The 22,163-nt window shown below is 45.8% G+C and overlaps 7 protein-coding genes across 7 annotated transcripts; 3 read left to right on the top strand and 4 right to left on the bottom strand.

Annotated features, from left to right (window-relative positions):
* Positions 1 to 1,243: 1,243 nt before the first annotated feature.
* N7495_001284 (uncharacterized protein) lies at positions 1,244 to 2,028 on the top strand (the record flags this gene model as incomplete). Its single annotated transcript, XM_057203954.1, has 2 exons — positions 1,244 to 1,667; positions 1,721 to 2,028. The coding sequence occupies 2 exons, from the start codon at positions 1,244 to 1,246 to the stop codon at positions 2,026 to 2,028; spliced, it is 732 nt and encodes a 243-aa protein (XP_057068027.1).
* A 1,195-nt stretch (positions 2,029 to 3,223) lies between these two features.
* Positions 3,224 to 4,380, bottom strand: N7495_001285 (uncharacterized protein; the record flags this gene model as incomplete). The annotated part of the gene is made up of 3 exons (XM_057203955.1): positions 3,224 to 4,006; positions 4,065 to 4,219; positions 4,269 to 4,380. 3 exons carry the CDS (start codon positions 4,378 to 4,380, stop codon positions 3,224 to 3,226), a joined length of 1,050 nt encoding a protein of 349 aa, XP_057068028.1.
* A 2,189-nt stretch (positions 4,381 to 6,569) lies between these two features.
* N7495_001286 (uncharacterized protein) lies at positions 6,570 to 7,494 on the bottom strand (the record flags this gene model as incomplete). Its single annotated transcript, XM_057203956.1, has 4 exons — positions 6,570 to 6,836; positions 6,898 to 7,101; positions 7,154 to 7,398; positions 7,449 to 7,494. 4 exons carry the CDS (start codon positions 7,492 to 7,494, stop codon positions 6,570 to 6,572), a joined length of 762 nt encoding a protein of 253 aa, XP_057068029.1.
* Positions 7,495 to 8,332: 838 nt separating this feature from the next.
* On the top strand, positions 8,333 to 11,805 carry N7495_001287 (putative nicotinamide nucleotide transhydrogenase; the record flags this gene model as incomplete). The annotated part of the gene is made up of 6 exons (XM_057203957.1): positions 8,333 to 8,429; positions 8,486 to 9,091; positions 9,142 to 11,346; positions 11,403 to 11,591; positions 11,644 to 11,718; positions 11,774 to 11,805. 6 exons carry the CDS (start codon positions 8,333 to 8,335, stop codon positions 11,803 to 11,805), a joined length of 3,204 nt encoding a protein of 1,067 aa, XP_057068030.1.
* Positions 11,806 to 13,294: 1,489 nt separating this feature from the next.
* N7495_001288 (uncharacterized protein) lies at positions 13,295 to 14,734 on the bottom strand (the record flags this gene model as incomplete). The annotated part of the gene is made up of 1 exon (XM_057203958.1): positions 13,295 to 14,734. One exon carries the CDS (start codon positions 14,732 to 14,734, stop codon positions 13,295 to 13,297), a length of 1,440 nt encoding a protein of 479 aa, XP_057068031.1.
* A 2,907-nt stretch (positions 14,735 to 17,641) lies between these two features.
* On the bottom strand, positions 17,642 to 18,720 carry N7495_001289 (elongation of very long chain fatty acids protein; the record flags this gene model as incomplete). The annotated part of the gene is made up of 2 exons (XM_057203959.1): positions 17,642 to 18,244; positions 18,310 to 18,720. 2 exons carry the CDS (start codon positions 18,718 to 18,720, stop codon positions 17,642 to 17,644), a joined length of 1,014 nt encoding a protein of 337 aa, XP_057068032.1.
* A 2,319-nt stretch (positions 18,721 to 21,039) lies between these two features.
* Positions 21,040 to 21,840, top strand: N7495_001290 (cytochrome c oxidase subunit VI; the record flags this gene model as incomplete). Its single annotated transcript, XM_057203960.1, has 4 exons — positions 21,040 to 21,224; positions 21,374 to 21,419; positions 21,525 to 21,642; positions 21,722 to 21,840. 4 exons carry the CDS (start codon positions 21,040 to 21,042, stop codon positions 21,838 to 21,840), a joined length of 468 nt encoding a protein of 155 aa, XP_057068033.1.
* Positions 21,841 to 22,163: the final 323 nt, after the last annotated feature.

Consider the following 22,163-nt stretch of genomic DNA (forward strand, 5'->3'; position numbering starts at 1 on the left):
TTATAGCTTCCAAGGTTCCATCAGTGATATTGAATGATGATGTTTGTGATGCTCAATGTTTCAAACTGTCCTAGCCATAAGCAATTGGACTGCATTATCCAGGCTGATCCAGTCGATAAAACAGTTGTAATCTGCCCCAGCCGGCTTTCTTAAAGTATTCCCCGAGGCTTAAAATGATACCTTGAGTAGGAGATAGCCAAGGCCAGACTCCTGTGAGATCCAGGATCACCTCGTATGATGCTGAGACAATAAGCTATTTCATTTCACACAGCAGCTCAGACTATCTTAACTGATGTCTCAGACCAAATCATAAGTCAGCGGGCGAGAGCTGGACCTGAGCGTTGTTGTCGTGCAACCTCAATGCAAGACGGATGAGACACAAGCAGGACTCGACATTGCAGTAAGAAAATCACCCAACAGATTCTTAAATTTTTAAATTCATCAGTCTTGACAAGTTTTCGAAACCAATCAATTCCTCTGACTTTTTCAAAAGGAACGAGTATCTCGAATGGCCCGGGGATGTTGGTAAATCTAGAATACAGACAGAAACTGCCCAAGAGCAACGTGCAACTATGGACTAATTTGTATGGTAGAGGTAGTTATCTTGATACCAAAGTACATGTAACGTGGAACACGCGCGCTGCCACGATTAACAGCGAGCTCCCTTGAAAGGACTTCAAGGTTATCGACTATCAATATCATTGAAAGTGTCTAGACCCCATTTATCAATCAAAAGGTTGTATCGCGTTAATGCCGACAGGGATATGGGAGGAGCTTGCGAGCAGTGCCCTGGCAGCTCAGCATCTAGAGGTATCCCGACTCTAGTTTAAGATCTCAAAATGAAACTCACCAGCTAACTGCTGGCTTCATTTCTGCTATTTTTATCAGTTGGTGTGACAATCATCATTTTGATCAGTATTGTCGCGATTGTGGGTTACATGTGGTGATATTGAGGTAATTTATCGTAGCTTTGGTGTCCAAGGCAACCACCTGGTTGATAGCAGCTAGAATATTTACGAGATATGACTTTGGACCCGACCTAGGCAATAGCCAGGTACACAGGTGGCGCTGTAGTAGCTAGAAAAGCACTCGATTGAAGTATAAAATGCGGTCAATTCCTACTTCTTCAAGATTCTCAGTCCAGCCTCGATCTACTACATAACACACCTCTTTACTCTGTTCAAAGCCATTCCTCTCAGGTCTCATACTCATATCTACCAAAATTGGAAGCTGAGGTGCCAAAATGCGTTCATATCACTTCACCGCGTTCATTTCACTCGTCTTCACTGCTACCGCGTCGGTATTCCCACGCGAGACGTTTGTCAGTAAGATAGAGCAGGCTTCTCCACCAGTGACAGAAGTTGCTGCACCAACCGTGACTACAGCACCACGTCTTCATTGCTCTGATGGGTCAACAATCCTTCACACGACAGACTGTACCATGGGAACTTCGGTATCTTTCTGTCATAAACCAGAACCCCCAATCAAGTGTGGTAAGGGCTTCTTCCCCTCTGTCTGGCATCCAGATCATTGCATGGAACAGTCAACCTGCTTCCCAGTAGATGCAGACTGGATTACGACAGAGTGCTTAAATGGCGCTATGCCATACTCGACCTCGACACTCTTCGATGGACGATTGTCTGGTGGAGAGTCCACTGTCATCGGTGGTGAGTACATACAAGTTCCCTGCGAGTAAAGAGCTTCGTTAACCTATGTCTAGCTGTTTCTTGCTCGTGTGCTCCGGATCAGTGGTACAGTATGACAATTGCAGATGGTGCCTCTAATGTAGAGATGTTCTGCATGCCTTATAGCTCCTGTCCACCAGGAATGACAACATCTACCAGCACCAATGATTACTGTGCCAGTGCTACAGCCACAGGTGGTGTTTGTGAAAAATCTTCTTCTGAAACGCATTATTGTCAATGTGAGGACCCGATGGAGACTGCTATATATTCAGATGAGCCTGGTAGTCCTGCTATTGGATGTGACAGGGGTTACGAGGGGAAGAAAAAAGTATCGATGGCTTAAACACCCGTGGGCCGTGGACCCCCGAAGGACTTTGTTATTGAAAATTGGACCTGCCAGAGATATCACGGTTGGCAAGGAGATGGAGTTCGTTGATGTGCAGCAGTTTAATTTAAAACGTGGCCAGCTCCCAGAGTTTAAGTGGATGCATTAATACATGGAAATTGAATTTGCTCTATATTTGTGAATCGGTTGTAAAATGAGTTGATGGAGATAGACAAATGAAATCCATAAATGTGTTGAAAGATCCATTAAGTGGATACATATCTTTAGACTTTGCTTTAGTTGTGACTTTATGAACTTCTAGCCTCTGGCTCCAATAGGATCCAGTGAATTCCTGTACATAGGTAACTGTTAAAACGAATCATTGAAATGAACGTGAAAGAGAGAAAAGAAAAGTACAACTGGGAAGGGACAAGAGTATCGTTATTTCAAGCTCGAACTAATTGAATTCGGAAAATGGATTAACTATTGACCGGTATATGATTCAAAAGTTCGAAGATACTGATGTCCTGAGCCCGATAGTGTAGTTGGTTAATCCGTCGCCGAACACCCCGAATACGAATACGAGATTACAGCCGAGCTATCTACCCCAAGGTACACCCGTCAGTTGCCCCCAATTTCTGGACTCGCTAACCTATATCTAGGCCGATCCTATCGGGCCAGATTAACAAATTTTTTGTTGCGCGTATAATGCTCTAGTACGATTCAAGGTCGCTCTTCTTTTATTCTTTCGATTTCCTTTCAGCGATCAGATCTTGTAATGTCTATTTCAAATTTACATATACTCGATCAAAGAGCTCTGCAAGGTTCAATGCCCTATTTTATAGGTTTTTTTAGGTACTGTTGGATACAAAAATTGATGCTGTTTATGCTGTGAGATAGCAGAACCTTGGAATCAAATATGATACTGCGCCTTTAATAATACCAAACAAACTGAGATGAACTGTAATTAAGAATAAGAGTACCCCCTAACTTCATTTCATTCATTATCTTCATATACGTAGGCATCTTTAAGGGCTACAAGTGAAGAATGTTACATTACACGATATAGTTCGGATGAAGTGAAACAAACTGGGTTAAATAAATGCCAGTATTCAATGAGTAACTTTGGACTGCAGGATTGTGAGCATCGATGGTTGAGAGGAAAATCAAGGTCTTGAGATTTTGTCATGTTCACAACTATCTATTTTGAAAATTAAAACCTCCGCAGCTCAACAGCAGGCTGGTTACCAACGGCAGCCTCGATCTCCTCAATAACCTCATCGGTCAACTTATCCACCACAGCCAAAGAACGTACATTATCAAGTACCTGCTCAGGCCGCGAAGCACCAGTGATCATTGAAGAGATATTAGGATTCTTCAGAACCCAAGCCAAAGCCAACTGTGCAGTTGAGACACCCAGCTTTTCAGCAATAGGTTTCAGCGCAGCAGCCTTTTTCAAGTTCTCGGCCCAGGAATCATCGTTGATTGTGGTGCGCAAATTCTTAACATAGCGATCTTCTGACTCCGCCAGACGCGAACCGGGTGGTGGAGCAGTTACATCGTTGTATTTGCCAGTCAAGACGCCACCTTTGAGAGGGGACCAGACGGTCAAACCAAGGCCATGAGCCTCATACAACCAGCGGTACTCCTTCTCAACACGCTCGCGTACGAGGAGGTTGTACTGCGGTTGTTCGACGGCAGGACCCACAAGTCCTAGTCTGTCAGCGATGCGCCATGCGTCTGATATCTCACTGGCTGACCACTCGGATGTGCCCCAGTAGAAAGTCTTCCCAGTGTCAATAAGATAATTGAATGCACGAACAGTCTCTTCCATCGGCGTATCGCGGTCAGGACGGTGTGCGTAGACAATGTCCACGTATGGCAGGTCCAATCGCTTGAGAGAAGCGTTCATTCCCTCGATGATATGCTTTCGCGAGAGGCCGTTGTTGTTCAGTGGCTTATCAGGGTTGGCAGCATTTGCCCTGCCCCAGTAGATCTAGTTGCAGATTGTCAATGGCGTGGCGCAAATGGGTGTTTAGCGAAAAAAGACGTACCTTAGTAGAGATGACTAAGTCATTCTGATTCCAGCCAAACTTCTTGATTGCCTCTCCGAGCACTACCTCGCCTTGTCCGGCGGAGTAGGCCTCTGCAGTATCGAAGAAGTTGACACCAGCATCATATGCAGCCTTCATGCAATTGAAAGCGGTTTCTTTATGCGAGTTAGCGCACGTTCGAATTGGCAGGAAAAAGGGGCTTACCATTCCCGACATGGCCGCCATATGTGAGCCAACTTCCCAGAGATATCACGCTGACTTTTAAACCCGTTCTGCCAAGGTGGCGATAGAGCATTTCTGGTAGTGGATCAGACATGATGGGCGAAGACTGAAGATAAGACTCTAAAAGAAGAAGTTCAAGTAAGGAATGAAGAACCAAAATTTAAGAATCAACTGATTGTAATCTCTTGAAATTGAATTAATAATCCAACCGATGCGGGGTTGAAGTTAGGTGGGGTGGAGATAGAGGTCCGTGATCTATGGGAAGTATGACGCAACCAAGCTATTCTACCAAGATCGATACTACCTAGTTAATTAAAATCAAAGATTGACACCTTTGATACCTGATTTATCCACCGGTCAGGATAGATTGAAAAGCTAGTGAGATCGTGAAGTTTCTCTAGAAATTTCCAATGTGATATCTGCGGTCTTGCACGATACTTGCCTGGCTTCTTTCACTCAATGTATCTATCCCCTACACCCTCTGAGGTTAAGCTATTTATTGCGATTTGGACATATATTGGTATCTATCAAGCTCCATAAGCAGAGATGTATTAGTCCAAGATGTCCCCATACCAATTACCTCCGAATTATTTGAGATAAAAGCGTTTTCAACAAATTAAGCGGGTTTTCTATGTTCCTAACCCTGATCCTGAGGCTGTTACCTAAGAGGCTTTATGGATACATCTAAAGCCAAATCAGTCCTGGTGGTATAAGCTAGAGCCGCTAGCTTCTGGGATTCGAGAGACATATTTGAAATATTGCAGTCGCCGTCGACGAGTCTATGATTCGCAGATTACGGTGATCTCAACATTTATTCAAAATGCCTGATAAACCTTGGAGCGGACTGACTCCCTAGGATTATAAGCTATTTACTATAGCTGACCAGGGATATATACTATACTGGATTTGGGCAAACCGACAAAGACTTTAGTGGAGGTAAGAATATGATAGGCGCTATGAAAAGATTTTTCTCTATGCTTCTCTCTCATGTATTATAGTTTATTCAATTGACTGAAAAAGCTCTTCCAAACCTAGGAACGTCCTGATAGATATGGTCCATATAGATAATTCTTTTACAACTATCCAATTATTCCAGTATCTTCGAGATAGAGGAATACAAATGGTGCCTGTGGGACGACACGACCAAAGACATCTAGAGGGCGTCTTTCCAAAGGCTCTTCATATACCAATGGAGTCAAAAAGCCCAGAACTAGAACGCTTTATCTAGAGCTTCTGTCGATTCGGTCTTATTTTTGTGTGGTAGGATAATATTATTGTTACAGCTTTGTTGCCAATACATACTATCCATAATGCTTCAGACTGGATAACACAAAAACGACTAGCAAAGACATCTACAAGAGCGAAGATTGCCCGAGAGTCTTTCAAGGATTCGCCCACAAAAGCTCTTCTTATCCTTGGTTTAACCAATGATTATAATCATGAGATGGGAGAATTTGATCAGGCAAATCAACTCTTCGCTCTTGGTGGGTGATCTTCTATTGGTTTCTTGATATATTCTGTATAAATGCTTATTGTATTACAAAAATCCATAAATCGCCAAAAGAGGGCTTACAGCCAATAACCCGGCTTGAATTTCTGGTACAGCTCTATAATGAGCTTTTTGAAGAGGGGAGAAAGAGGGAAATGGAGAGGATACAGAGGCAGATATCCTGTAAATTTTGCGCGCAACAGGCTCAGGGGCTCCTCTAAGGTGATTTCGAACCGTTAGGGCTGTAAACCCTGTAAGATTCCTTTATGTAGGTCTGATACAAGGCCTTGTTGGGATTATTTTCATGCCATACGCCAGCCTTTAGATGACAGATGTAAACAGAATGTAATTAGATAATAGAACTAAGCCTATTATAGTTTAGCTATTAAATGGTAATAAGCTATTCATTTAGATTTTCGCCAAGGCGCTAGTTTGGTTGAAATTGAATATCGGTTAATAGTTAGTCCGTGATCTTCATCAATCCGAAATAACTTATTTTATCTAAATTCTGTAAGGTATTATGATATGAAGTGAATAATAGTTGAGCTCTCTCTCTTCTTCTGATTATCCGTTCTGACCCATGAAGATTTAGTGTAAGGAAGCGGGATTTCTCCATCCCTATCTATGCAGCGGAGCTGAGCCGAGGTTCCAGGCAAATGATTCAGGTTATTAAATTTAGCAATCTTCTCGTCGAAACGGGTACATTTCATTATCTTAAGTTTTATTTCTTTTCATAACTGAGAGAATATAATATCCATTTTTGAAGGCACGGGACTTTAGTAAGCCCGATGGTCTCAAACACACTTTCCTCCATCCACCACCATCTCTGTGCCATTAATGAAGCTTCCCTCATCACTAGCAAGGTAAATACACATATTGGCAACATCATCCGCCTCAGTCAAACGACCCAGGGGAACATTCCCAGTAAACTTCTCTCGGTTCTCTGGTGTGTCTTCCATACCAGTGAACGTGGAAAATAGACCAGTACCCGAAAGTAATGGCGCTACGCTGTTGACACGAATATTATGGGGACCATACTCTACTGCAAGACCCCTAGTAGCCTGGGCAATTAAGACAGGAGTTAGTAATTAAACTCATCTGTTGTATATTGTGGATACTTGCATTTGTGACTGCAGCCTTGGATGCATTGTACCATACCAGGCCTGGACGAGGACGACTAGCACCTGTTGACGAAATGTTGATCATTGAGCCGCCTGATCCTTGCTCAGCTATGCGCGGGAGAATGACTGCTCCAGAAAGGTATATGCTCTTGACGTTGACTCTGAATACTCTCTCCCATTCATCATCCGTCACCTCCTCGGTAGGCTATACAAATGTGAGTGACTTGTGTGGAGCCACTAGGCAGAGAAGAGTATACCTTGTTCCTGTAGGAAGTACCAGCATTGTTCACCACAACATCCAGCCGTCCATATTCAGAAAATGCCAAATTAGCAACAGTATGCCAGTCTTCTCTCTGTGTAACATCCATTTTCTGGAAAATGATATTGGGACTCGATGCAGCTATTTTCTCTCCTCCTTCGACGTTGATGTCGGTAATGATAACTTTGGCGCTTTCTTGGGCGTATCTGTTCGCAATAGCAGCTCCGAAACCAGAGCCTCCACCTATGTAATATGAGAAATGCTTCATAAGGAGCAGTTGAGTGCTTTCCTACCGGTGATGAGGGCAACTTTGCCCTGCAGTCTTGAGCCTTGAGACATGTTGAGAAGAGTAGGTACTGGCTGCTGGAAATAAGGAATGAGAAAAGCTGATTATATGGACAGAGATAGAGAAGAGCAAAAAGTGAAGAGGTGAAGAAGAGTTTTAGGGCTGTTTCCCCGCATTCAAATGTCGACTGCATATTCTCGATTTGGAAGGTTCGGCTAGTATACTTGGCCCAGTTGGCATCTGCATACCGAGGTAAACCTATGCCCTATATATGTATCTGATCTACATCATATATCTAAAGGTTCAAAGAATAATCTAACCGTCTTCGAATAAATTTCAACTCCTTCACCTGTTGCGGTTGACCGGTGACCCACTCTGAGGTCGGTGGTCTGATTATGTGGAGATGTATACATTCTCACAGGTACGCTGCAGAAGTCGTGATGATTTCTTTCTCTCTGGTTTTACAGATGAACTTCACGAGGGTAGGTTAAGCTGTCGAAGTAAGTGTATGCTCCGTAGTATAAGGAGTATCAACCAGTAAAGAGATTGTGGAGAAGAGCGGGTTCTCCACTTCCACGCGGGGAAATAAAGATGTGGAGGTAAAAAGATTGCAAAGTATGTAATCTTGTTTTTGTACGAAAAGTCATGGTGGCCTGATGGCGTGGCCTGAGAGATACTTACTACGTGGTACTATAGATTAAAAAAAATAGGAGATTAATAACAACGTTTCGTCGCTTTAGTTGGACTTGAACACCCCGAGAATCTTTCTTTTGTGTTCCCTCCGTTTTCATCTTCCCCTAGCTATTTTATCCCCCTTACTGCATTCTTGAAAACAAGATTGAAGACTCATCTCCTAACATGCAACCCGCCTTTATCGCGAGATCGTAAACCATGAGTGTTCCGAGATCCCTGCGATCAGCGCTGCGCCCGTGTCTCACGGTTCCCAGTGCATGCGCAGGGAATTTGTTGCTGTCAGGCACGCAAGCTGGTAAGCTTTCAATTCGGGCTACATATACGTTATTTGCTAAAAATAGAACCCTTCAGTTTCTCAAGCTCGTCAAACAGCCTTTTCGTCCCGAAAGAATCTGCCTAAATGGTCCTGTGTCTCCCAGCGCTTTGCATCAACAACCGCGGCTGAGAGTTCCGTACCGACTATTTCATACTCCGACTTGACCGTGGGTGTGCCCCGAGAAACATACCAAGATGAGCGCCGCGTGGCAATCACTCCCCAGAACGTGACTCTTCTACTGAAGAAAGGCTTCTCGCGAGTGTTGATTGAACGCGGTGCTGGTGATGGTGCACTGTTTCTGGACGACGCTTTCAAGAAAGCCGGCGCGACCATTGTTGATCGGGATGCTGTCTGGTCGGATAGTGATATTGTCCTGAAGGTTCGACCTCCCACGGCCGATGGTTCAGTCAGTGAAGTAAACGCTCTCCGCAAAGGTTCCACGATCATTTCCTTCTTGTACCCAGCCCAGAACAAGTCTATCGTTGACGCACTTGCTGCTCGTGGCGTGACCTCTTTCGCTATGGATCGCATCCCGCGTATCTCGCGTGCCCAGACTTTTGATGCCCTTAGCTCCATGGCCAACATCGCAGGATACAAAGCGGTTCTAGAGGCTTCAAATCACTTCGGTCGATTCCTGACTGGTCAAGTCACTGCTGCTGGAAAAATCCCCCTAGTAAAGTTCTTGTCATAGGTGCTGGTGTAGCTGGTCTCAGTGCTATTGCCTCAGCTCGTCGCATGGGTGCTATCGTTCGTGGTTTTGATACTCGCCCCGCTGTGCGCGAGCAGGTTCAATCCTTAGGTGCTGAATTCATCGAGGTAGATCTGCAGGAGGATGGTGCGGGTCACGGTGGTTATGCGAAGGAAATGTCCAAGGAATTTATCGAAGCCGAAATGAAACTGTTCATGGAACAAGCTCGCGAGGTTGATATTATCATCACGACTGCTTTAATTCCCGGAAAGCCTGCACCCAAGCTGATTACCAAGGAGATGGTTGCTGCTATGAAGCCTGGTTCAGTCATTGTTGATCTTGCCGCTGAGGCTGGAGGAAACTGTGAAGCAACTGTCCCTGGAAAGCTGTCTCGCTACAAAGATGTCGCTATCATCGGCTACACCGATCTTCCGTCCCGTCTACCTACTCAGTCCTCGACCTTGTATTCCAACAATATCATCAAGTACCTTCTATCAATGGCCCCCGAGGAGAAGTCATTTGGTATCGACTTCAAAGACGAGGTTGTTCGAGGTTCCATCGTCGTCTTTAACGGTGAAGTTATTCCACCGGCACCGCCTGCTGCACCGCCAGCCCCCAAGCCAGAGGCTGAGGTACTAGCTGCGAGGCCAAAGGAAGTTGTGGCCCTTACTCCATTGAAAAAGGTAACCCGAGAAGTTTCGCTCCTCACTGGAGCAATGGGCACCGCATTGGCTCTTGGAAAGGCGACAGGTCCAATCTTCATGGGCAACATGATGACCTTTGGTCTCGCAGGACTGGTTGGATATCGTGCCGTATGGGGTGTTGCTCCTGCGCTACACTCACCACTTATGAGTGTTACCAATGCAATCTCTGGTATGGTCGGCATCGGCGGTCTGTTCATCATGGGTGGCGGCTTCGTTCCTCACACTTTCCCCGAATATCTTGGTGCAGCATCAGTGCTTCTGGCCTTTATCAATGTCTCTGGAGGCTTCGTAGTGTCAAAACGTATGCTAGATATGTTCAAGCGACCGACTGATCCTCCAGAGTATCCATGGTTATATGCTGTGCCTGCACTCGTATTTGGTGGTGGATTCCTTGCGGCTGCCAGCACGGGAATGTCTGGTCTGGTTCAGGCTGGATACCTCATCAGCACAATCTGCTGCATGGGCTCTATCTCTGCCCTTGCCTCGCAGCAGACTGCCCGTCGCGGAAATATCCTCGGCATTCTGGGAGTGCTGACTGGTATTCTTGCCTCACTGGCCGCAGTGGGTTTCTCGAAAGAGACTTTGACGCAATTTCTTACCGTTGCTGGAGTAGGTGCTGTGGTAGGAACGTTGATAGGTGGACGGATCACCCCAACCAGTCTTCCCCAGACAGTTGCTGCGCTGCATTCAGTCGTTGGTCTGGCTGCTGTGATGACAAGCATCGGCAGCGTACTGGCTGAAATTGAAGATATCTCGACTCTGAACATGGTTACAGCATACCTGGGTGTCATAATCGGTGGAATAACCTTCACCGGTTCGATCGTGGCGTTCCTAAAACTAGCCGGTCGTATGTCCTCTAAGCCAACAATTCTCCCTGGTCGTCATGTCGTCAACTCAACATTGCTGGGCAGCAATATCGCAACGATGGGAGTTTTCGTAACCATGGCACCCGCAAATCCCGGCATTGCAGCAGCTTGTCTCGGTACCAGTACTATTCTTAGTTTCTTAAAGGGATACACTACAACAGCAGCCATCGGAGGTGCGGACATGCCTGTTGTCATCACCGTTCTGAATGCCTACTCTGGATTCGCACTAGTTGCCGAGGGTCTGATGCTCAATAACCCACTGTTGACGAGTGTTGGATCCCTCATTGGAGTCAGCGGCTCTATCCTGTCGTACATTATGTGTGTCGCCATGAATAGATCTATCACAAATGTCCTGTTTGGCGGGAATTCTGCCCCAGCACAGTCCCAGAAGAAGATTGAGGGAGAAGTGAAGCAAACAAGTATTGACGATACCGTGGAGGCACTTCAGGGAGCCGAAAGTGTGATTATTATTGTCGGTTACGGCATGGCTGTTGCAAAAGCGCAGTACGCCCTCGCCGAGATCGTAAGTATTTTGCGGTCTCGGGGCGTGAAGGTCCGCTTTGCCATTCATCCCGTCGCTGGTCGCATGCCTGGTCAATGCAATGTGCTTCTTGCTGAGGCATCCGTACCATACGATAGTAAGTTGTTATTCTACTGTCTTTACAGCCAAACACTAACCATGTACTACTTCTAGTTGTTCTTGAAATGGATGAGATCAACGACGACTTTTCTGACACAGATGTCACTCTCGTCATTGGTGCAAACGATACAGTCAACCCTATTGCTATGGAGCCTGACTCTGCAATCTCCGGAATGCCTGTCCTGCATGCCTGGAAGAGTAAAGAAGTCATTGTCATGAAGCGTGGCATGTCGAGTGGATACGGTAAGTCTCATTGAAACTTATCAAGTCAGATCTAGCTAACATTTTGATTAAGCTGATGTCCCCAACCCCATGTTCTTCATGCCAGGTACTAGAATGCTGTTTGGCGATGCTAAGACATCCTGTGATGGTAAGACCCTCCTTATATCCACTTGATCCAGTCTGCTAACTCGAGTTTTCTATAGCCATCAAAGCTGCCTTGGAGTCACAAAAGTAGGCAGTAAATATCGGAAGTAATGGATGGCTACTTAGTAATACTACGTGCTGTATCTGTAGGCTACCGTAGCTTCCAAATCTTATTCTTCCATTTATCACACCTCTTCCTTGCACCTTCACTACTTGAAACTTCCTTCTCGGAGAGAGGATCTAGATAGATGGCCTATCTTGAGAATTATTTCGGTACTAGATCATTAGATAATAATATTCTAGTCCACAGGTACTTCCCTTGGGATCAGATGCTACCTAGAGGTTATAAATAGAAAACAGAGCCTGGGCAAAGAAAAGCCGGGAACACAAGTATCTATATATACTCGGAGTCTCATACAACCTGATAGCCTCGATCAGCAATGTTTTCCGAGGCTACACAGTATAGGAAATGCCCCGACTGTCGTGCAACCCGGAAGAATCCGACAATATTCTCCGATTCAGTGTCCCAACAAGACCTGCATGAACCTAATTCGATTCCTGGGCATATGGATTATCCAATAGGATGTGCATTCTTACCAAAGGTCCCAAGGTGCCTTCGACAAAGCTTGTAGAGGGGTTATTCATGCAGAGAAAGCCTCGTACAAGTAGTAACAAGAACAGCGTCCAACCGTATGTGGAACTTCCGAAAGACCGGCATTATCATTTTTAAGTAAATAGCTTGGTAATGTCGTCGATCTAGTCTTTAGGGGAATTCGCTCTAATGGCCAACAATTCTCAAAATAGATCAATATTCTTCATAATTATCGATAGTTTTAGGTGTCCCATGGTGGAGAATGAGATTAGAAGGTGAAGTAGAAATGATATCCGCTAGCTTTATTCAGGACTAGCTCTGGCCTAATTAGGCCTAGCTCTAAAATTGTGGCTAGATAACTCTTTGTAGTGATTAGATCAGACCTTCCTTCGTCTTGCGTACACTGAGCATAGAAACGAACACCTAGTTGGAACAGACTCCAAAGTATCAGATAAACTACTATGATATTTCATTGAATACAGGAATTAAAGTCTGAGTGAGTAAACGATCGAGGAAAGCGACAAAAAGAGTTCAAGGTCACAGCCACCGAGCAGGCTTAACAATTTGATTACTGAATTGAGACCGAACTGCGTGTCGAGCTCAATATCGCATTGGCAGTGCGTCAAGTTCCACCATGGCTGAGTTTGTCGAATTCCTGGAACAAGCAGAAGCCCTATGCAGCACATTAACGAGCCTCAGGATAATGAAGATCTGGCCATGATGAGAAGGATTAATCTCGATTAAAGAATTCTCGGATACGAGATATGAGTTTATTCAGTCGTGGCCGGTTTTTTTTTTTGAAGACGACAACACCGATGTAATGCCAAAAAGCATCAAGAAGCGAGTACTGTGCTTCAAAATTCAGAATCAGCAGGAGTGTTTTCAAAATGATTATCAATACTAGCAAGATAAGAGTAAGAACACCCAACTAAAACAAAAATCCGCCATGAAACTCGAATATCAATCAAATTGCCCTTCCCAAGATTAATTAGACTCTGAAAGCTCTCTTTCCCAGTTTAAGTCCCATAAACCCCCGGCTCGTATGATTAGAGCTACTGTGGCGTGCATGACGGGACTGACTTGATTTCCGCACGATATGCAAGTCATGTTTTGATGGACTTTTAGATTGAGGGTGTAAGGGTGCAGGAGCGATGCTCATATCCATTTCTGAGCGGAGACTGCTCATGGAGTGAACGCTTGACGAGGTAGAGTGCTTGCGTGTCATGCGGCGCATCATGGGTGGGCGGTGCGTAAGGAGGTTAGAAACGCTGTGACTGGGCGTGGGGGCACGTTGAGCTGGGTATAAAGTTGTGGAGGTGAGTGAGATGGGGCTACAGGATCGGGTAAAGGAGGCTGAGTCGTTCTTTTCTGGGACGTATCCATGGTGTGGATCTTCTGGGAATGGGGATGTGGAGCGAGATGAGTAGGATTGCACGCTACTGTTGCTGCTGCTACGGATCGACGCCGGACGCCGGCTAGATGATTCCGTGGGTCTTCGAGGGCGGGCAAAATCTGCTTGGGGCTTCTCGAGGCCCGACGCGTGTAAACGAGATTGGAAATCTGGCTGTGGTCGCATGCGCGGTGATGGTGGGAGGTAAAATGTGTCCGGGATTTCTGATACGCGATTGATGGTGGCACTGAGTGCCTGTGCTGACTGCGATATCTCACGCGGTAGAGACTTGTCCATCAGTTTTACAGTGGCCTGTTCATGTTCTGCGAGTGCTCTATCTCGAGCGGCTGTGGGCTTCAGATCTTGACATGGGATATCGAGTAGATGTTCCCCCATAAAGATAGGAGAGTCGCGATCTCGAGTGTTACCCCGGGAGCGTGTGTTGGGCTTAGTCTTCGCGCTCTTTGCTCTAGACTTGATAAAAACCAATAGTGGCCGATTTGGTGGTTCAATCATGGTAATCTTTCTAGCAATCTGGATCTCGGCGTTTTCCATAGAGAATATAGATGATGGTGAAGAGGATCTAGTTCGTGACGTACTTCTGATCGGAGGAGATTCGGGTTGGACATATATGGTCGGCCGTATGAGAATGCCGGATGCCAGAACGGGAGTGCTGTCCGGCGAAGGAATTTCGAGAATCAATTCACCTTCTGGGTCAAAGACATAATTGTCTTCGGCAAAAGTGGTGTCACTGCTCCTCTTGACGGTGTCGATAGAAACTGGTCGTGGCCGCTTAGCCGGGTATGGAGCACGTAGATTCTTCTCTCGGTCTGAATCAGGATATTTGAGAGGGTTCTCATCGGCACTGAGGTCTGAGTCTAATGCTTCGGCGGCTTGTTGTGAGCCTACCAGCGAGGGCACAAAGTCGTGTCCGGCATCTGACTCGGACATATCTTCTTCATCAGACTCGTATCGCTTCTGAAGGCTTTGTCGGCTCAAGTGGCGGAACTGTGAATCACTTGGCTCGAACATCTCCATGGAATAATGGTATCTAATCAACGAATTGTGTTCCTGGTTCAAACAATTCAGGGTAGAGTAGTAGAAGAGGAAGTCACAGCAAAAGCGATTTCGACCTGCGAATCTGGAAATCTGAAACCCCAATAGATCAATCAAACCTAAAAAAAGCCTTAGCTTCTTAATCCTTAGATTCAGGATATGCAGATCTAATTCTGCGGGCAACAGAATTGTTTTAAAGAGCGGGAAGGAACCAGGGCAAGAACAGGGCAAGACTAGGGGAAAAAATCAACCGATGACGAAGTGTCAAGTATGAAGGATCTAACCCTTCAAGTTCTGGATTTCCCTGTCAGAGGGGAAGGGACATTTTTAGTACTGCAGAGCGCTTCTAGTGTTATATGCAGGAGGGGACAACCTCCAGGACTTGGATCCCTGTCCACGTGTAGACCAAATGAGTTTTCAATGATTTGCTTTTTCCTGCAGGAGTGTACATTGGTATTGGACGCCAAACTAATGCAAATGTACAATATTGGATCTTCAGCTGGGGAGGAAAAGTAGGTTAAATGCGGAGATGATTGGAGGGAAAAGAGGAGGGGGGTTGTCCACCCTTGCTCGGTGGGCCTTGTATAAGCCATTGTGAACATGTACATCGTGGCGCGCAAGGCTGTAAAGTCAATACGGTTTCTTGTAACGCTTTCACAGGATCTGATATGTCACTTTGAGCTGTCGTTGGTTGAAGGGCGATTTAGCTAGCGTTGGGTGTCGCTGGGTACGATGTATCATTGGCGCTTTACGGGAGCCGAAGAAATTAGTGGCGGCTATAGATTACATGATTCATGTCATAAGTTTGGTAGGAAGAAAGATTTAAGACTATTTTTATTATTAGATGGAAGGAAGAATAAGAAAGGAGGAACGTTTGAAAATTAACCGTTCTATACCGGTCCCTGGGCTTGTTTACTTCAAACACGCTAAGCCAAACACCCTAGAATACACTACCTATTTAGGGCTCGATCAAAGTACTTTCATTACCACATCATTCATCGGAAAATTATATGGTAATACCCACATCTACCTACTTACATACCCTTGAGCCTTGGAAGGAACCTTGGGACCAGCCCTGGAGGGCTTCAGGGGGTTCAAGGACATGAAGAAACCAGGCTCAAATCTGATGTAAGAATTGATCCTTCAAGGCATTGAATACCAACGGTCATTTAGCAAGCATCGCATGTATAATCCTACTCCTTCAGAATGCAGGAACAGTTTAACTTCTGAGGAATACTTGGTACCTGGGCAGTAACGACTAAAATTACATACAAAAAAAAAAAAACCCCTTGGAAATAGCCTCCTTGCATGGCTAAGATCGGCGACTTCTGTTCCATTCATACCTCTTTAAAGAACTAGTTGATTAATATCGGCTCAATAATGGGAGCTTAATTTACTCATATTATCTATCATCTGCACCGAGTAAAGATAGTAGGTAATAGTGATACCCGTGGACTGCACACCCAATACATTTCCAAAGCTCAAAGATTACTCTCTTATTGCATTTTCCATTGAGCAAGGACTGCTACTTATCTTCATATCTCCTGACAGCTCGAATATCGATCTACAAACGCCAGGTGGTTTCGAAGCTTTGAAACTAATCCAGTCCATATCGGAACACCATGCCATGAGATGAGCTAGCCCTAAGCTCGGACGCAGCAGCCGTCTATTTCGCGACTATGTCGCTTCAATTTTCTTTCCTAGCCTCGCCATGGCCCTAGCGCAAACATTAGAATCGTCAAATGTATTGTTTAATTCTCTAAATTACCCGAACGCTGGAGTACACGCAAGGTATTGATTATCCTCTCTCGAAGTAATGTGAATCGAGTACACGGTAGTTTAGCAACGACAAACCACAAATAAGGTACTATATCTCAAAACTAGGTCTTATTTGATTCTTCACTCGTGGAAGTGGTGCATATCTCCGCGTGGACCTCTCAATTTGGACTTGTTGTTGTCGAGGACAGTTTGGAATACGGCGAGAGATTCTGGGTGGAGTAGGAAATAGCGCAGATCACCGTTCCTCGTTGCAGGCTGGACTTGTCACTTTGTGGCGTTGTTTGTCCAATGTTGCACAGGTCAACATGCACGGATCTACCAGCTTCCAAGGTTGGTTCCTGCATGAGACTTTGAGCGGAAGTGATGTGATATCGCTCATCGAGTTTCCCCATCAACAGTGTTTGTTGTTTACATGAAGAGCTGGGACCATTACTTCTTGTTTCTATCCACTGCTTGTTCCCAAGATTGTTTATTAATCTGAATTATGGAAATATGTACTTTGGAAGCACATATGGCGATCATGATACCAGCCTCAATCGAAGTATAATCAGCTTCCTTGCTCTATGACCAGCCACTGTTGACTGAAGAGAAGGCCTTTAGACTCGCATAATGGATTACATTTTGTATATTATGAGCAGCTAATTTCGAAGTACCGTAACAGTGAAGTGGATGCAGTCGAAAAGGGGCCTGCGACTAGCAGGCTAGTAAAAGCAACAATAGACAGAAGAAGATGACGTTATAAAATACAGCCAGGAAAGGAGACTGCCCCCGGACAGGTCGTATGAAAAAGAAAAGAAGTTATCTCGTTCCAGACTGCGCCGTTGATACAGCCTCCTCCCAGCACCCATATGCCGCGGTAGACCACCAACCCATAACTATTGAGCCTGGCATCATGAAGGGTCGTTCATTAAAAGATTTAAAAATGGATTAACCATGGAGCAGCTACTGCTCCACTCTTCTCTTGCTCCGCAACACCGGAGCCGCAAAAATGTGCGAAGAATTTTATTTTTCGAAGCCTCGTCATCATCAGTGAATCGCGCCATTATTACACCAACCCTTACTCCAGGGATTTAAACAGTCAAGCTTAAACCCCCTCGCTTGTAAGATCACTTAAGCTTTGCGAGAGCGGGTGACAGGGCCGTTTGAGCGGTCGCTAGCGGTGGCGCTAGTCTTGGTACCAGCGGGGGATGGGATCTCAAAGTTGCGCATGTCGATGAGAGTGTCCTTTCCAGTGTTGCGGCGAGGGCGTCCAACCTTGGCAGCCTTCTTATAGGTGACAATGTAGAAGGAGATGAACAGGAACAGGTAAGAAGTGATGATACCCATACCGGCAAAGGCAGCAAACTCCTCGCCAGCACATTTGCCCATGTTGGGAGCCCAGGGGAAGTAGGTGGAGGAGAAGTAGGTGTAAGAGGCGAAGTAGATGAAGCCGAGGTCAACGACAAACTGGAGGATCTGCAGGATGGTAATGTACTGCTTCCACCAGATGCGAATGCCACGGGCACTCTGGAAGTAGTACCAGTACATGACAACGTGGACCAGGAGGTTGATGGTGATGGGAACCCATTGCACGGCGGTCAGACCAATGAGCTGAGTGTAGCACAGAAGGGCAGTGGCACCATGGTGGTAGGTGTGGAGGAAAGTCAAGGGCTTCTTCTTGAGAACCAGGAAAACAGTGTCCAGGAGTTCGACATATTTGTTGACATAGTTGAGCTAAAGGGGGCATATTGTTAGTCGCGTCAATTCAAATAATTTTCTATGGATAATGCGATACTCACGTAGTACAGAATGACCAGGGGCTGTGTCCATCCACCCTCGTGCTCGCAGATAGAGTAGAAGACACCACCACGGACAAGGGTTGGCACGAGCTGCTCGACGAAAAGTGCCAGGAGAATACCGCTGACTGCAGTCAAGAGGAAGTTGTGGATCATGAAAAGGGTGTTGAGCTTGAATGCGGGAAGGTTCTTCATGACCTCACGACCGCCGAAGATGACAATATAGTAGGTGACTAGGATAGCAGCGGTCTCCTTGAAGGTCGACAGAGGGGTGGAGCCCTCAACAAACTTGAACTCGCTAGCAGGGTATCCCATGACCTTCTCGACAGCCTGATCGAAGATGGGCCATAGGTGAATACCAAATGGCCGATCGATAGTTGGGAGGGGCACATTCTTCAGTAATTCAGACGCCATGATGGATTGTGTTGAAGCAAATGGAAATTAAAAGAGGCAGTAAGAGACAGTACTGGGAGATAAGAAAAGCGAAAGCTTCTTGAATATCTCAGACCACAACACAGCAGTCAGGATGAGACAAAGAAGAGAAAAGGAATTGAAAAGAAGAGAAGTTGAGAGGAAGGGAAGGAAACAGGAGAACTGGCTCGATGTTACTTTTTTGCGGCCGGCGCGCCCGCTACCCATGGCCCAATTGGGACTAGCGTATGTTGTGTAAAAGGGGGAAATTCACTGTGGATTACCGAGGGTCGCTCTTTCCTACTTTTGTGCTTTTTTATCAGTTTTAATTTGGTTCTAATGAACACAATTCTATGAATTGATCCGATCTCCGGGTAAACCTCTATTCTTTTCCCCCAATGTTGATTGTATTTTTCACTGTTTATGTATCAAGGTTGTGAAGCAATTTTATGCTCACTAGTTCACAATTCAGCTGTTTTCGGCTTTAGGACTTGTCTACAGAGTAGATACGTCTATTTCCTTCGATTTTACTCTATGTAACCTTCGAAGTTATCGCCCATGTGTATCAAATTGAAATACGCCGGATTTTCCTTCAGGCAAGACAATGTCCACCGGTTACACCTGTCCAGATCCCATAAATATATACCTCGGCCCCCGATAACGAATTCATATGCAAAACTACTTACCTAGGTAGGTAATGTTCCAAGGCTCTATCCATCACAGCTCTCCAACGATACCTCAGTTGTCAATGTTGTGATTCTCTGATCTATACCTAGGTAGGTAGGGCACCTCCAGTCCCCGGGTGGTGCAGCATTTTCAATCCTGGAAGTTGGAATTGGCAGCAGCGTCAATTTTGTCTATGAGGTAGTGGCAATGGGCTGAATCGATCCATTATTACCTCATCCACAGTGATAATCGCACTATTCACATAGGCAGGCCTCTCAGAGCCTCGGAGCACTTGCCCAGGCCAAACCCATGGCTGTTACCTGGGAGTACAGAAGACACAAGCTATCTAGGTAGAGGTTAACAATTCACTACCTGGGCATTTAGACACCCCATTATGCAGCCATAGAGTGGGGCAGCCTTGAAGAATTTCATCCTGAGATCCCGAGGTCGTCACCGATACAACCTTAATGCTGGGGTCTCAGAGTAGTCACCGTATACAATGATAGTATAGATGTTGCGACAGCCGAGAAACAAGGCCATCAACAGACGGAAAGTATTTCGGCCGAAAAAGCTTCTGCCGAGACAGCGACTCCGGAACTGGATTAGTATATCACGGCATCCTTGAACGATATGCATTCATCGCAAACGACACCCTTGAGCGATGTGCATTCGCGACAGTAATGTCCCGTCTTCACCGTCTCTTCTGTCTCGGACGAATGTTGACATTCGTCCAGAGCAGAGGGGCACCCATATACTATAAGTAGCTAGTTCTTTCATCAATGAAAAAGCAGACTTCACAACAACCACAATATTCAGTACTGTAGAGACCACTACACTTGGTGGTTTGTCTACGGTGTTGAGTAGTGGTTCGTTGGAGCTCACCGTTCTCAGACAAGATATTCGAATATCGCCAAGCGAGCGACAATAGACCTCTACTCCATCCCAGTAGACGTGTTTAACATCACTCGCAAGGAATATGAACGTCAAAGTGATGGTGTGATGGGTTCGAGTAACTTAGAGCAACAACTGGTTCGCCAACTCAGACCACTTCAGCAAGCAACACGCGAGCCTAGTGCAGAGAATATCGGATTGAACCGACCACATGCACGACCTAGGTAGATGTATAAGCCGTGGACAAGAACTCTGAAAGGTTGAACTGAAGCCCGATTCCAAGCTTGGGCGGCTCCTTTGATCTCACGAAATAGTAGATTATAGATCTCAAGTATGGCCTCATTGGAAGGTTTGAACATCTGCAAGATGGATGTTGGTATACTAGGATATAATACCACATGTCCTATTGGATCACAATCAGTTGGCAGTCTGGGGGTATAGCCACTAATAACAAAATATATTAGGAACTATGTTCATTTTGGGTAAAGAACGAACGCTCATGCCATGTACAGGCTGACCAATGATACTCACTGGAGACGATGTGACACCTATCCTGACCAATCATAGCAATGAATTTACTATCGATCGGGCATATCGGATGATGACTCAGCTTATTTTTAATGCGGCCTAAGGCAACGACACCACACCACCCGCAAAATCCAGCCGTTTACAACAACGACCCTTCCCTCTCCTTCTTGACCCATCCACTCTCCCCTCAACTCTGCTCCCATTAATTGACCTCGGTCTCCAATCTATCGACCAGACATGTCCTCCCTCTCTATCTTCCGTATCGCGACCCGCGCCGTCCGACCTACCACTTTCGTCCGAGCTCCGATTGTCTCCCGAGTGCAGACCCCAGTTACTCTGGCTGCCCGCGCCCGTACCTTCGGTACTACCTCCAAGCTCCTCTCCGGTCACGAGGACGAGACATTCGAGGAGTTCTCTGCCCGGTACGATATCCATAGCCTCTGCAATCGTTGAAGGAGAGGTCGGAACCTTGGGCAGAGCGCCTGCCAGGCGCTTGCCGGATTCCGCATCATTGATCCTCTGTGCTGAATGAAAAAGAATATGATTTGCTGACTTTGAGTCCTAATTGTAGCTTTGAAAAGGAATTTGAGGGTGTGCAGGATGTTTTCGAGCTGCAGGTAAGACTAACCATTGGCATACGCATCATCTATCCGTTCGGATAAATCCGACGCCAGTGCCCCATCAGCATTACGTCTAAACTTAAACTAAACAATTAATTGTAGCGCAACCTGAACAACTGCTTCGCTTACGATCTTGTCCCCTCCGTCGAGGTCCTGACTGCCGCCCTTAAGGCCGCCCGTCGTGTCAACGACTACCCCACCGCCGTCCGTGTTTTCGAGGGTATGTGCACACCACCAACTTCAGATATCAAATGTCGATATCAATTGGATGTATAGACTAACCATACGTATTATAACAGGTGTCAAGGCTAAGGTCGAGAACAAGGAACAGTACAAGCAATATCTCGAGGCTCTTGAGGGTTTGCGCCTGGAGCTCGGTGTCGCTCTCCGGGAAGAGCTCTTCCCCGCCGAGGAGTAAATTAGCGTTGATCGTTGTTCTATTGAAACCAATTTCCCCCACTCAGCACCCAAATTCAACTCCCATGTCGCGGATGGCCGATCACGCATATTACCTTCTCGTTGACTGAGATACAGATCGGGCACAGAGGACGCTGTATCATACATTAGAAATCTCCTGTGCCGTTAGTGCAGTCGTTGTTGGAATATAGTCTCTTGAGTACTAATTGGTACTTAATTCATTTCACCTTGTTTACCGCTGTACAACTTTTGAAACCTACTCTTCTAGGTCTTCGCTAACACGTCTTGATGTATTGGTTGACTCCTTGGAGTAACATTGATAAT

This window comes from Penicillium taxi (genome assembly GCF_028828555.1).
Source record: "Penicillium taxi strain IBT 34144 chromosome Unknown utg000001l_segment0_segment0, whole genome shotgun sequence".
Classification (NCBI taxonomy): domain Eukaryota; kingdom Fungi; phylum Ascomycota; class Eurotiomycetes; order Eurotiales; family Aspergillaceae; genus Penicillium; species Penicillium taxi.